This window comes from Sus scrofa, chromosome 6 (assembly GCF_000003025.6).
Source record: "Sus scrofa isolate TJ Tabasco breed Duroc chromosome 6, Sscrofa11.1, whole genome shotgun sequence".
Taxonomy (NCBI): Eukaryota; Metazoa; Chordata; class Mammalia; order Artiodactyla; family Suidae; genus Sus; species Sus scrofa.
The window spans coordinates 93,856,022-93,869,375 of NC_010448.4; the positions used below are offsets into that span (position 1 = coordinate 93,856,022).

Genomic DNA, 13,354 nt, shown 5'->3' on the forward strand with positions numbered 1-13,354 from the left:
GCGAATCCGACTGGGAACCATGAGGTTGCGGGTTCGGTCCCTGCCCTTGCTCAGTGGGTTAACGATCCGGCATTGCCGTGAGCTGTGGTGTAGGTTGCAGACGAGGCTCGGATCCCACGTTGCTGTGGCTCTGGCGTAGGCCGGCGGCTACAGCTCCGATTCGACCCCTAGCCTGGGAACCTCCATATGCCACGGGAGCGGCCCAAAGAAATAGCAAAAAGACAAAAAAAAAAAAAAAAAAAAAAAGATTGGGAAAAGTAGATGACAGCTGGGTGCGGATGTCAATTGGAGAGCCGAACACATGTTTCAAGTTCAGGAAGAAATTCAGGCTAGAAATATCAATTCAGGACTCAAAAGCAATCCTGACAGCACTGAAAGCCTGAGACTAGAGGAGAACCCCTCCCCTGGGAGTGAAGAGCAATCCAGAGAAGGTGAGGTTTGGGCACCGTGCACTGTTGCACTCCAGTGTGCAGAGGCTGTGGGCAAGAAACTGCCCTTGTATTGTTATAAAAACAAGAAAACTGATCATGACTTCATAAACGCAGCTTAACAAAGACTCTCAAATCTTAATATTTTTATCTGATATTACAGATAAAGAGACAGAGGCACAAAGAAGCCATTTACCTAAGGTCTTATGAGCAATGAAGGCGCTTGGATGTGAACTTAAAGAGTGTGAACTCATACTCTTCACAACCAGTGCTGCTTTGCCTCTTACAGTACAGGGGTCGGGAGCCAGGCTCTGGAATGAGAGTGCCTGCCTAAAGGAGACTAATTACAAGTTTAGGATACTTAGACGAGTTATTTAATTTCTCCTTGCCTCAAGTTTCTTCATTAGTAATATGGGAATAATAACAGGACTGACCCCTTGTGAGCGAGATAATTCATAGAAAAGCACTTAGTACAGTATTTGGCACATAGTAAACATTTAATTACAAGTTTAGTATACTTAGGCGAGATATTTAATTTCTCCTTGCCTCAAGTTTCTTCATTAGTAATATGGGAATAATAACAGGACTGACCTCTTATGAGTGAGATAATTCATAGAAAAGCACTTAGTACAGTATTTGGCACATAGTAAACATGCAGTAAATATTAGTTATTATTACTAACAAAAACACAGTGGGAGAGTCCTTTTAAAGGGATCACTTTGCTGTTTAAAAATTAGAAACCACAGAATTATAAACTATGTTCTCATCATGGCTCAGTGGTTAACAAACCCGACTAGCATCCCTGAGGATGCGGGTTCAACCCCCGGCCTTGCTCAGTGGGTTAACCATCTAGCGTTGCCATGAGCTGTGGTGGAGGTTGCAGAGGCGGCTCAGATCTGGTGTTGCTGTGGCTGTGGTGTAGGCTGGTGGCTATAACTCCAATTTGACCCCTAGCCTGGGATCCTCCATATGCCGTGGGTGCGGCCCTAAAAAAGACCAAAAAACAAACAAACAAAAAAAAAAAACCCCAAAACTGTATACTTTTAGAATCTCGTTATTCAAAAGGGTGGTGTGTGTGCGGGTTAACATGCTTCAGTTCCTTTATCTATGAAATAGTAAAGTAATAACAATTCTACCTTCCAGGTTTAAAAGACATAAGGTAAGTGCCTGATACCATATCAGAAGTAATAACAGTATACTTATCCCAGAATCTCTCTGGAAAGAAGCTGTGGAAGAAAGGGGAATATGGCAGAAGGGCTTGGTAATTAAAGAACAGACAGAAGTTCCCAATGCGGCGCAGTGGAAATGACTCTGACTAGGAACAATGAGGTTGTGGGTTTGATCCCTGGCCTTGCCAGTGTTGCCGTGAGCTGTGTGTAAGTTGCAGATGCGGCTCGGATCTGGTGTGGCTGTGTCTGTGGCTATGGTTGTGGAGTAGGCCCGCAGCTGTAGCTCCAATTCGACCCCTAGTCTTGGAACCTCCATATGCCATGTGTGTGGCCCTAAAAAACAAACAAAAAAAAAGAACAGAGGGCTAAACTGCCTATAACTCTGCAGAGGCTTGCTCTGTGGTTCAGGGCCTTAAGGCAGGGCTCTCAAACCTTTGGACTGCAGATAATTCAAAAGGGCAAGGGACCCCACTCCCCCCAACTCTGTCTGGTTCTCCAATGATGGATTAAAGGATGTTTGATGCAAATCATTTAATTCGTGTCTCAAACTCAGATGTAGACCTACCATCTTATAGACACGAATGGGAAAGTAACACCATTTGAGAGCACCTGGCTGACCCTTTGGAAACCGTTCTGGGACCTCTGATTTCAAGACATCTCCTCCACCATACCTGATGGAAGGGAGGCAGAGACGAATCAGAGGCTGAAGCACAGGCAGCCTGGTGAAATTTCTGGCTTCCGCCACCCCATCACAAAGGCATAGCTCTAGACACTGATTTCTTTCCTTTCAGTAACAGATTTCGAGAGAAGGCACTTTCACCTTTCATTCTGATATACAACCAACCATTGCTGTTTTGTTGTGCCCAGATCAAAACGAGAGACAAAACACCGCACACCTCTGATCCATTGTGATTCAGAAGCGCGCTGTATGAGTGTCCTTTGTTATCGTGACCTTTCATGTGACTTTTGAGACTGTACTGGGTGCTGAATGTTTTCTCACAGCCATTACTGGGGCAGAAAAAAGGTCTTTCACCTGCAAGAAAGACAAGCAGTGTTAATTTTACCATGAAATTATTTCACTGGATTAATACATCTACTTTCCCCCAATAGAGGGAAGTATACATTCTTATGAGTGTTCACTAATAAGGTGGATAAATTACATGTTAACCATCTTAGTCCTACAATTTGATGAAGAGCAAAGCACTGAGAATGGCCTGCTCCTGGGAAGTTTAAAGAGATTACTTCTTTTCCCTCAGATTCTTTTTTGAGTATCTCTGCATTGGTTTTCTTTCTTAAGATTGGACTCCTGAGCCCAACCTTTAGATTCTTTTTACCTCTGAAAGAAAACATTACAGGGGAGTTCCCGTCGTGGCTCAGTGGTTAACGAATCCGACTAGGAACCATGAGGTTGCGGGTTCGATCCTTGGCCCCGCTCAGTGGGTTAAGGATCCGGCGTTGCTGTGAGCTGTGGTGTAGGTTGCAGACTCAGCTCGGATCCCGAGTTGCTGTGGCTCTGGCGTAGGCCGGCGGCTACAGTTCTGATTATAGACCCCTAGCCTGGGAACCTCCATATGCCGCGGGAGCGGCCTTGGAAATAGCAAAAAGACAAAAAAAAAAAAAAAGAAAAAAAGAAAAAAAGAAAACCTTACAGGTGAAGGCTAAACTGATGAGGCGTGCTCTCTCCACAAAGTTCTATAGGTCTCAATGGAAACACCAATTCTTTAGTGGCTCAATGAAGGTTATAAGATAAAAATTAATCTAAACTCACCAGTATGCGTACGGACATGAGTTTTCAGGTGGTGGCTTGCTGCAAATGCTTTTCCACAGCCATCGTGATCACACCTAAGTGAGTTGTTTAAGCAAAGAAGACAGTGGTTATTAGCCAATAGACCTCTATCTTTAAAATCTCTTGTTAAACTTAAATTAAAAAGACTGTTCAGAACACTACGGTTAGGTTGATGAAACTGGCTTAACAGATGGGGATGACGACACGGCCCTGGAAAAGTAAGGGGATGAATCTAGGATCAGAGAGAATAGAAGGCCCAGGAAAAGTATTTCTTGTTCTACAGGGAAGGCAGATGTTGAGAGCCCTAATAATAAAAGCCTTTTGAAGGGAAAAAAAAAAAAAAAAGAGTGTTTCTGTGGCTCAGTGGGGTAAAGACCTGGCGCTGTCATTGCTGAGGCCTGCGTTGCTGCTGCAGCATGGTTCATCCCTGGCCTGGGAACTTCCACATGGGTGTGGCTAAAAAAAAAAAAGCCTTTTGATGAATTACACAACAGAATTCTATCAACAATGAGAATACATATGGAAATCTACTGTAAATGGAATATGAGGAATACTGGTAGTGGGTGCAGAGGCTCTCATATAGGCATGTCGCCTGAAAACACAGGACCAGAACAAATCAGTCTGAACATACGGGCTGTAAATATAATTATCTATAATTTGCAGCATGGAGAGTTTTTCTCTTTTCTTTTCTTTTTCTTCTTTTGTGTGTGCTTTTTAGGGCCAAACTCACGGCACATGGAAGTTCCCAGGCTAGGGGTCTAATTGGAGCTACAGCTGCCAGCCACAGCCACAGCCACATCAATGCCAGATCTGAGCCATGTCTGTGACCTACACCACAGCTCATGGCAAGTCTGGATTCCCAAGTCTAGGGATTGAACCTGCATCCTCAAGGATACTAATTGGATTTGTTTCCACTTCGCCACAACGGGAATGCCTCTCTTTTACTTTCTTGATAACCAAAACTAGAGGTAATCTTTTCCCTCCTTTGAGCTCCTAAGGCATTTATCTACATGCTCCTTTTATGGCACTTGTCATTTCCAATCTTGTTTTATCTCCATGTGTATACATTTGTTATCGCTTCTCCTAGATTGTAAAGTCTTTGAGGGCAGGGTCCACGTAGTTCTTTATGTGCTGTAGTTCTTGCACATAGCAGGCATTCAATAACTATTTACATGAAATGAATGCATTTTCTTATAAGCCAAAACATTTTACTTATTTAAACAGAAAGCTTCTCTAAACCATTTTACTTTTTTTTTTTTTTGCATTTTACTTTTTAATTACATATAATCAGTGTTCAAAGCTCTATTTAACATTCAAGAAAATTCGGCAGCTTTAATCATCACAAAAATGCATGTGATTGAATAGAAATGAGTCCCCTTAACAGCCCTTTGGGGAAAAAAAGTAACCCAAGCTGCACAGCACCTGGAGAGTGACCAACTAGAATCTAAATACCCTTGCTTTTAGAGTTGCCAGGACTCAGGAAGGCATCTGTAATTTTAAAAACACAATTCCAGGAGTTTCTGTCATGGCGCAGTAGTTAACGAATCCGACTAGGAACCATGAGGTTTCGGGTTCGATCCCTGGCCTTCCTCAGTGGGTTAAGGATCCAGCCACGAGCTGTGATGTGGGTCGCAGATGCAGCTCAGATCACGCGTTGCTGTGGCTCTGGCATAGGCCAGCGGCTACAGCTCTGATTTGACCTCTAGCCTGGGAACCTCCATATGCCACGGGAAGCAGCCCTAGAAAAAGAAAAAGAAAAAAAAAAAAAAAAAAAAAAAAGACAAAAACACAATTCCATTTAATTACTGTTTAAGAGTTGACTGTCCCTGAAGACTTCAATTTCTCGGTATCCTAGTGAGGAGGTGAGTGATTTGAGCACAGAAAGGGAGTATGTCTAATGCCATGACCATAATTGCAATCTCTCCTGCTAGAATTCAAAGACACTGACTATGGGCAATTTTCAGTAATATATCTATATTATATTTAGGGGGAAATTTTTACGAACTGATCATCTTGTTAAATACATCATGCAATTGTCTCCAAATTATTTTTCAGGAGTTCCCGTTGTGGCTCAGTGGTTAACGAATCCAACTAGGAACCATGAGGTTGAAGGTTCAGTCCCTGGCCTTGCTCAGTGGGTTAAGGATCCAGCGTTGCCGTGAGCTGTGGTGTAGGTCGCAGACACGGCTCGGGGTGGCTCTGGCGTAGGCCAGCGGCTACAGCTCCGATCCGACCCCTAGCCTGGGAACCTCCATATGTGCAGGAGCAGCCCAAGAAATAGCAAAAAAAGACAAAAAATAAAAATAAAAAAAAACCAAATTATTTTTCAATGCCTACTGAATGCCCAGACCACGCTATACGCTATGAGCTGAGGAGATAATACAACTCCTTCCTTCAAGCTTATATTTGTACATGTATGAATTAAATATACATGTGTGTCCGTATACATAAAAATTTAAATCTTTATAAACAGGAAGTTCCTATTGTGGCACAGTGGCCATGAATCCAACTAGCATCCATGAGGACACAGGTTCAATCCCTGGCCTCACTCAGTGGGTTAAGGATCTGGTGTTGCCGTGAGCTGTGGTGTGGGTTGCAGACGCAGCTTGGATCCTGAGTTGCTGTGGCTGTGGCGTAGGCCAGCAGCTACAGCTCTGATTCAACCCCTAGCCTGGGAACTGCCATACACTGCAGGTGCGGCCCTAAAAAGCAAAAAAAAAGAAAGAAAGACAGGAAGGAAGGAAGGAAAAAAAAGATGCTCCTTTGTGCTTGTAGCTACACATGAGATGTCACAAGGCAGACATGAACAAGTAATAACATAAAAAATTTGCATCCGTCATCGCCTGTCACCTTCCTGCCTCACCTCTTCTTAGCTAGGTATCCTTCCCCATGCTCAGAGTCCTTTTGGCACATCAGTGTCAGATACCGTCTGGTTAATTGTGGTTCTTTTCCACCCGACTATGGTTCTCAAGAGGGGGGGGCCTGTGTTTCAGTAGTACTCTAGCACTGATAAAAGTCCCTAGCACATCAAGTGAGTTTCAACAAACACTTCTTGAAAATAGAGACAGAGAGACCATCATCCAGAGCGGGGATGCTCCTGGACTCCACAGCCCTCATCGGCAGCAGCCATTCCCGCCATTCTGGTGAGAGCAGACACCGCCAGAGAAGTAGCCAAGGGAATTTTCTTTCCATTTTGAAAAATCTGAGAGCACATCGAGACACCCAGCTGAAACCTGGTCAGTGACAAAGAGAAAACAGGAAGACTCACCGAAATGGCTTTTCTCCTGTATGGGTTCGAATGTGCTTCCTCAGATCACTGAGTGTCGTGAAGTACTTGCTGCAGCCTTCAGATTCACAGTTAAACGTCTTCCCTGTGTGAAGCCTCTGGTGTGCTTTCAGCCTGGAAGACATCCCCATGAAATCCCCATTGTCACAATGTGCTACACAGCCTTCCCTCGCCAGCCTGATGTGCTTCAGGATCAAGTGCATAAGAATTCTATGGCCATAATATGTGAGTATCTGAAATTTTGTGCTCAGAGAGAAATTTCAGAGAAGTAAACAGCACCATGGTGTGAGTGGGACTCTGGAGCCAGGCTGCCTGGGACTCAAACTCTGGTCTCACCTCCACCTGCAAGGGGGACCTTGAGTCAGTTGCAAAACCCCTCTGTGCTTCTGTTTCCTTCACAGTTGCTGTGAGGATCAACACTCAGAACACTGCCTAGGACACAGTGAGTGCTTTTTAAGTGTGAGCTATTATTATGCTTGCTGTTTTACAGCCGAGGGTGAAAACTAACATAAGTTTCCTGATACAAATGGTAGAAAAGAGAAATGGCTAAGAAGGGACCACTCTCCACTTCCTGAGGGCAGAAAAAAGTTAATCCTCAAGGGGAGGCAGGAAAGGAGATGAAAGAAACCTTAGTGTCAAGATCCTGAGCCAACAGGAGATACTTTTCTATACCAAATACTGAAATCCTCAGGCCAGAGTGTCATTCCAGAAGATACAAACCCAGACCCAAATGTGCTCTAATTTTTTTAACCAACTCAATATATGCTGGTCTTTAAGTAACAAGTTCCTCTAATGAACTGTCAACAGGTGAGAATGGCTGTCCTCTCTAGAGTGCAGGAAGCACGCTCTGCAGTGAGGACAGAGAGAGGGTTGGGGGCTGGCGGTGGTTGGGGGGGGCCCTGACCTGTACAGCGTGTTGAACGCCTTCTCACAGCCCTGCACGTCACACTCAAATGGCTTCTCCTTCGTGTGCACTCGCACGTGGATCCTGAGGCTGTAGGAGGTGAGGAAGGCCTTGCCGCAGCCCTCCTGATTACAGACAAAGGTGTACTCTCCCCGGTGAGTCTTCTGGTGGGTGCGCAGGTTGCCTGCTGTGCTGTAGGTGCGGGGACAGCCCTCAAAGGTGCACTGGTACCGCTTTACCTGGCAGACAGAGGACACCTTATCAGTAGGACAAAAGGGCTGCCCAGGCCCTAACTCCCCCCAGAGCTTGGCTCTTAGCAGCTGTGGATGAGACAAACAGATTTCTATCATAAACACAGAAAATGACCTCCAAGAATCCTCTAGTGTCCTAGCAGTTAAGGATCTGGCATTGACACTGCTATGGCTCAGGTTGCTGCTGTGGTGTAGGTTCGATCCCTGGCCCGGGAACTTCCGCATGCCTTGGGCTCAGCCAAAAAAAAAGAAAAAAAGAGAAAACAACCTCCAACAAAAGTGGGGAAATCTTCCTGTTGATCAAATTATATCTGGAAAACAAATAATGAGGGCAACAGGGAGGACATAAGCTTATTAAGTAGGTAAATACTCTAGATGAGTATAAGAATAGGCTTTTCAGGAGTTCTGTCATGGCTTAGCAGTAACGAACCCAACTAGTATCCAAGGGGACACGAGTTCAATCCCTGGCCCCACTCAGTGGGTTAAGGATCCAGTGTTGCCATGAGCTGTGACTCGGATCTGGCATTGCTGCAGCTATGGTGTAGGCTGGTAGCGACAGCTCTAATTGGACCCCTAGACTGGGAACTTTCATATGCCATGGCTGTGGCCCTTAAAAAAAAAAAAAAAAAAAAGAATAGGCTTTTCAGATTCTAGTAAAAATCTGGGCTCTAAAGGTGGGCATATATTATTACAGTTACCCACATTCAAAAACAATTTGACTTTTAACACGTGATCCAACATCCTGCTCTCTGGCATTATTTCTTGATTGGAATTGACCAATGTTATGAGTCTAAAACATCCTGACATTTATATACTCAGTTTTAGGTATACTAGCTTGATTATATACTGGCAAAGTTTATACCACATATTTTCAGGTCTACAAAATGGAAACAAATGTACCATAAATTTCTTGGAATTTTTGGTAATACGACACTTCTCACACTGCCAGCCTCTTGGTTTCCTTTTACTACCTCACTTCTGGCAAGCGTGCTATGCACAGGTGGAACCACTTGGCAAGGTGGCTTCACTGGACAAAATCATCCTCTTGAACTTCCTGGTGGTCAAACTCTTTCCTCCTTCCCCATTATTTCATGGGCCCTGGGGCCCTTCCCCTTCTGAAACCTTGTCCTTCACCGCACAGTAATTCCTTGGGGCTCACTTTATGTTCTGCCTTGAGCCACTCCTTTTCTTTGACCTCTAAATGTAGCTTTAGCCCCAAACCTCTCTCTCATCTCCGAAACCTTCCCCATCTCTCCACTGGAAACAGCACAGACTTGGCTGGAGAGAAGACTGAATTCTGGCACTTAACTTCAGGTTATTTCTTAAAGATGAATCTGCATGCCTGCCCCCACTGTCTCACGGTGCTTCTGAGCAGAAAAAAATGAGATAAAAGATCTGTGAAAAAACTATCCTTTATCTGAGGCTCTACATACCAGGGTTCCGGTACTGCCTATTCTATAGCTTTAGCAAACATCTTCATCCTTTGAGCCTCACCTTTCTCCCAAGCCTCAGTTCCTATCTCTCATTATGCGACTGCTATTCATTCAACAGTTAATGAACTACTATGTCCCAGGCAACAAGCAAGATACCACAGAGAAAAAAAAAAAATCAAACAAGACAAAAAGCTCTGCTGTTAAGGAGCACCAGGGTTTTGTTTGTTTGTTTGTTTGTCTTTCTAGGGCCGCACCCATGGCATATGGAAGTTCCCAGGCTAGGGGTTGAATTAGAGCTACAGCTGCCAGCCCACACCACAGCCACAGCAACTTGGGATCTGAGCCATGTCTGTGACCTACACCACAGCTCATGGCAACACCAGATCCTAACCCACTGAGCGAGGCCAGGGATCAAACCCGCATCCTCATGGATATTAGTTGGGTTCATTACCACTGAACCATGATGGGAACTCCAGAGCACGTTCTAAGGAGGCAGATGTGCACAAATTATACACAAGGCTGAGCCCAACAACAGCTACACAGGCATAGTGCTTGGGAAGCAAAAAGAAGGGAAACCTAACCCTTTTCAGAAAGTCCAGACTCAGAGAAGGTTCAGAGACTGAGGTTCTCTCTCTGAACTGGGGGCCTTTGCCTGTTTGTCTATTTTCTAGGGATAAACTGAAAAAGTGCTCCTCAAACTGAACGAGACGGGCATTCACAGAGAGATGACTGAGTACACTGGTACAGAGTACTACAGACACGCTTGAGTATGCAAGAGACTGGAAGAAGAATCTAGAAAAATGAGTTGAAGCCCCCTTAGCTAAGCAATGCAGTAAAGGAAGAGGACACTGGGGAGCCATAAATAGGTTTTAACCGAGATGGCAAGGCAATCAGACCACAGATTCCAAAAAGATCATTCTGGAAGCCTATGGAAGAAAGACTGAAAGGGTAAGAGAAAAGAAAAGGGGATGGAGATTAAAGGAAGAGGGAAAACAGTCCACGACAGACATGAAAAGAATCTGAACCAGGGAAGTGATAGTGGACATTACGAGAATGAATTCCAGAGAAATTAAAAGGGGAGGAATGACTGGCTTAATTACAACCAGGTGCTGAGGTGGGGCAGGGGTGGGGGTTAGGCAAAGTCAAGATCACCTCCCAAGGTTATGGCCTGGATGACTACATTGACTGGTCACAAACCAATTCTGCATTGAACAGGGGTGAGGGAGAGATGATGAGTTGGATTTGAGGTGCTCCCTGGACTTCTGGGTGGAAATGTCTGGTAGACAGACAGTCATACAACTAGAAGCTAAAAACAAAGTCTATGGCAGGAGTCTCTGGCATAGGTGGCTTTCCTGTACACTACAGAAGGCTGGTTTGAGCTTTCTGTGTAAGTTTGGGAAAAATCACTTAAGCCAAGTCTCAATTTCCTATTTATAACATGGAGGAAACAAAATCGATCTTTTTAGGGTTGTCGCAAGGATTAGGAATAATCTATGTAAAGTATTTCAATATAGTAGATGCTCAATAAAATTTTGGCTAAAAGGACAAAGGAGAGGCTTCCGAATGTCGCCAATGTTTAAGTAAGTAACTGGTGGAAGAAGACAAGCTGTTGATGGGTGACTGAGAGACAGGGCTAGGGAATTAGGAAGAGAAGCAAAGGAGACGGGTATCACAAAAGTCAAAAGAAAAACGGACTCAAAGAAAAGAGAATAATCAAAATGTTTAATGTCAGAGAAAACAAGGAAGACAGGACTGGGGAAATAACTGGATCCCACAGCTATGAATTCACTAGGGTCTCAGCAAGACTAGTTTTAGTGGACTGATGGGGTCAGAAGTCTGGAATAGATGAATAAATGAAAGGCAGGGATAAAGACTGGAGAGGGAGAGCAGAACAAGTGGACCTCTGAGCTGATGAACCGTTGTTTCCTTGTTTAAAGTAGGACAGGTCTTGAGCACATTTGGAAGGAGAAAGTCCTAGAAGAAAGAAGATGAGGATCTGGGAGGAACATAAAGAAGACAGAGATATTTAAAAGCAAGCCTGGGAGTTCCTGTTGTGGCGCAGTGGTTAATGAATCCGACTAGGAACCATGAGGTTTCGGGTTTGATCCCTGCCCTTGCTCAGTGGGTCAAGGTTCCAGCGTTGCGTGAGCTGTGGTGTAGGTCGCAGACGCGGCTCGGATCCTGCGTTGCTATGGCTCTGGCGTAGGCTGGCAGCTACAGCTCCGATTCGACCCCTAGCCCAGGAACCTCCATATGCCACAGGAGCGGTTCAAGAAATGGCGAAAAGACAATAAATAAATAAATAAACAAATAAATAAAAGCCTGGGTGTAGGGAAAAGCCTCAGATAGGGAGGACATTCTAGCTGGTTCTGAGACGAGGATGGGTGTGACTCAAGGGCAGACAAGGTTTCTCTGAAGGGCCAAATAAATAGTGCACATTTTAGGCCTTGTGGGCCATGCAGTCTCCGGCTACTCAACTCCACTGCTGTATGTGAAAGGAACTGAAGACGATACAGAAATGGACAAACAAGGCTGTGCTCCAAAAAAATTTATTTATGGACCATGAAATCTGAATTTCATATATCAGGAAATAGTGTTCTTTTGATTTTTAAAATGATTTCAAATGTAAAAACCACTCTACAGAAATAGACATCTATACGGATTTGGCCTGTGAACCAGAGTTAGCCAAATCCCTAGAACCTGTGGGGGTGGGGAAGGGAGGGGCTGACTTCTTCATCTGCCCAATCCCCAATATGAACTTGCACTTGTCTTTAGGTTCCTTAGGCAAATGCTCCCTCCTTCATCCCCTTCCCTTCTCCACGCCACACAGGAGGTGCTCCGTGAACAGTTCATCTGCTGAACTGAACTACTGACCAGGCATTCTCAGGGCTCAGTGCAGAGGAAGCCAATCATTGCCAGATTTATTCTAAAACAGTGTTTTACACATGCCATCTCTCTGCCCTATTCCCTAGCCTCGTAAAGTCCTTCCTGGGTCATCTTCTCTCTCTCTCTTTTTTTTTTTTTTTTTGTGTCTTTTTAGCTATTTCTTGGGCCGCTCCCGTGGCATATGGAGGTTCCCAGGCTGGGGGTTGAATCAGAGCTGTAGCCACCGGCCTACGCCAGAGCCACAGCAATGCGGGATCCAAGCCGAGTCTGCAACCTACACCACAGCTCACGGCAACGCCGGATCGTTAACCCACTGGGCGAGGCCAGGGATCCAACCCGCAACCTCATGGTTCCTAGTCGGATTTGCTAACCACTGCGCCACGACGGGAACTCCCCGGGTCATCTTCTGTCTCCACTCCAACAGCAGGCTCTGTGGAGGCCTACAGGGTGGTACCCCCTTCCCTATAACTGCAACAGTGAATTCCCACTCGCCTGCCTTTGCCCTCTCCTTTCTCTCTCCTGGAAAGGCTCGATTCCTTTCTTCTCTGCTTTTCTGAGTCTCTCTCCTCCTTTCACGCAAGCCTCACCACCTTTAAGGCCCTCCACTATCAATCCATATCTATGTGATAGTGCCCTTCCCTGAATTCCAATAATATTTAACTTTACCACTCACTCGTCACTTTGCCTACATAGTTAATTATCCTCTCATGCATATGTCCCGATTTCTCAAGACTGAAAACCTCAGAGGTTCCCATTGTGGCTCAGCCATAATGAACCCAACTAGTACCCTTGATGACTCGGGTTTGATCCCTGGCCTTGCTCATTGGGTTAAAGATCCAGTGTTGCTGTGAGCTGCGGTGTAGGTCACAGATGCGGCTCAGATCCCAGGTTGCTGTGGCTGTAGTATAGGCTGGCAGCTGCAGCTCTGTTTTGACCCCCAGCCTGGGAACTTCCATATGTCGCAGGTGTGGCCCTAAAAAGACAACAACAACAACAAGACTGAAAAATCTCTTTGGTGCTGTGAGACAGAGATTTCAAAATGACTACTGACCAAGAAGGAGAACCAAGACTGTGAATGCTGTAATAAGTCTGCACATGTCCCAATCATAGAGCTTAGGACAACGGTGAATGATAAGAGCAGAAGTAAGATGCTACAACAGTTGATAACTTTGAAAGTAACACACGCAATTAACTACCTATCCCTGTTTCTT

The 13,354-nt window shown here is 45.0% G+C and overlaps 1 protein-coding gene across 3 annotated transcripts in view; it reads right to left on the minus strand.

Annotated features, from left to right (window-relative positions):
- Nucleotides 1–13,354, minus strand: part of MTF1 (metal regulatory transcription factor 1) — a 47,233-nt gene that overhangs the window by 18,827 nt on the left and 15,052 nt on the right. For all 3 annotated transcript variants that reach the window (XM_021093301.1, NM_001243544.1, XM_021093300.1), the window contains 4 exon segments: nucleotides 7,574–7,812; nucleotides 6,652–6,783; nucleotides 3,366–3,439; nucleotides 2,494–2,630 (listed from right to left, as the gene is read on the minus strand). In XM_021093301.1, the coding sequence (XP_020948960.1) occupies nucleotides 2,494–2,630; nucleotides 3,366–3,439; nucleotides 6,652–6,783; nucleotides 7,574–7,812 (582 nt within the window).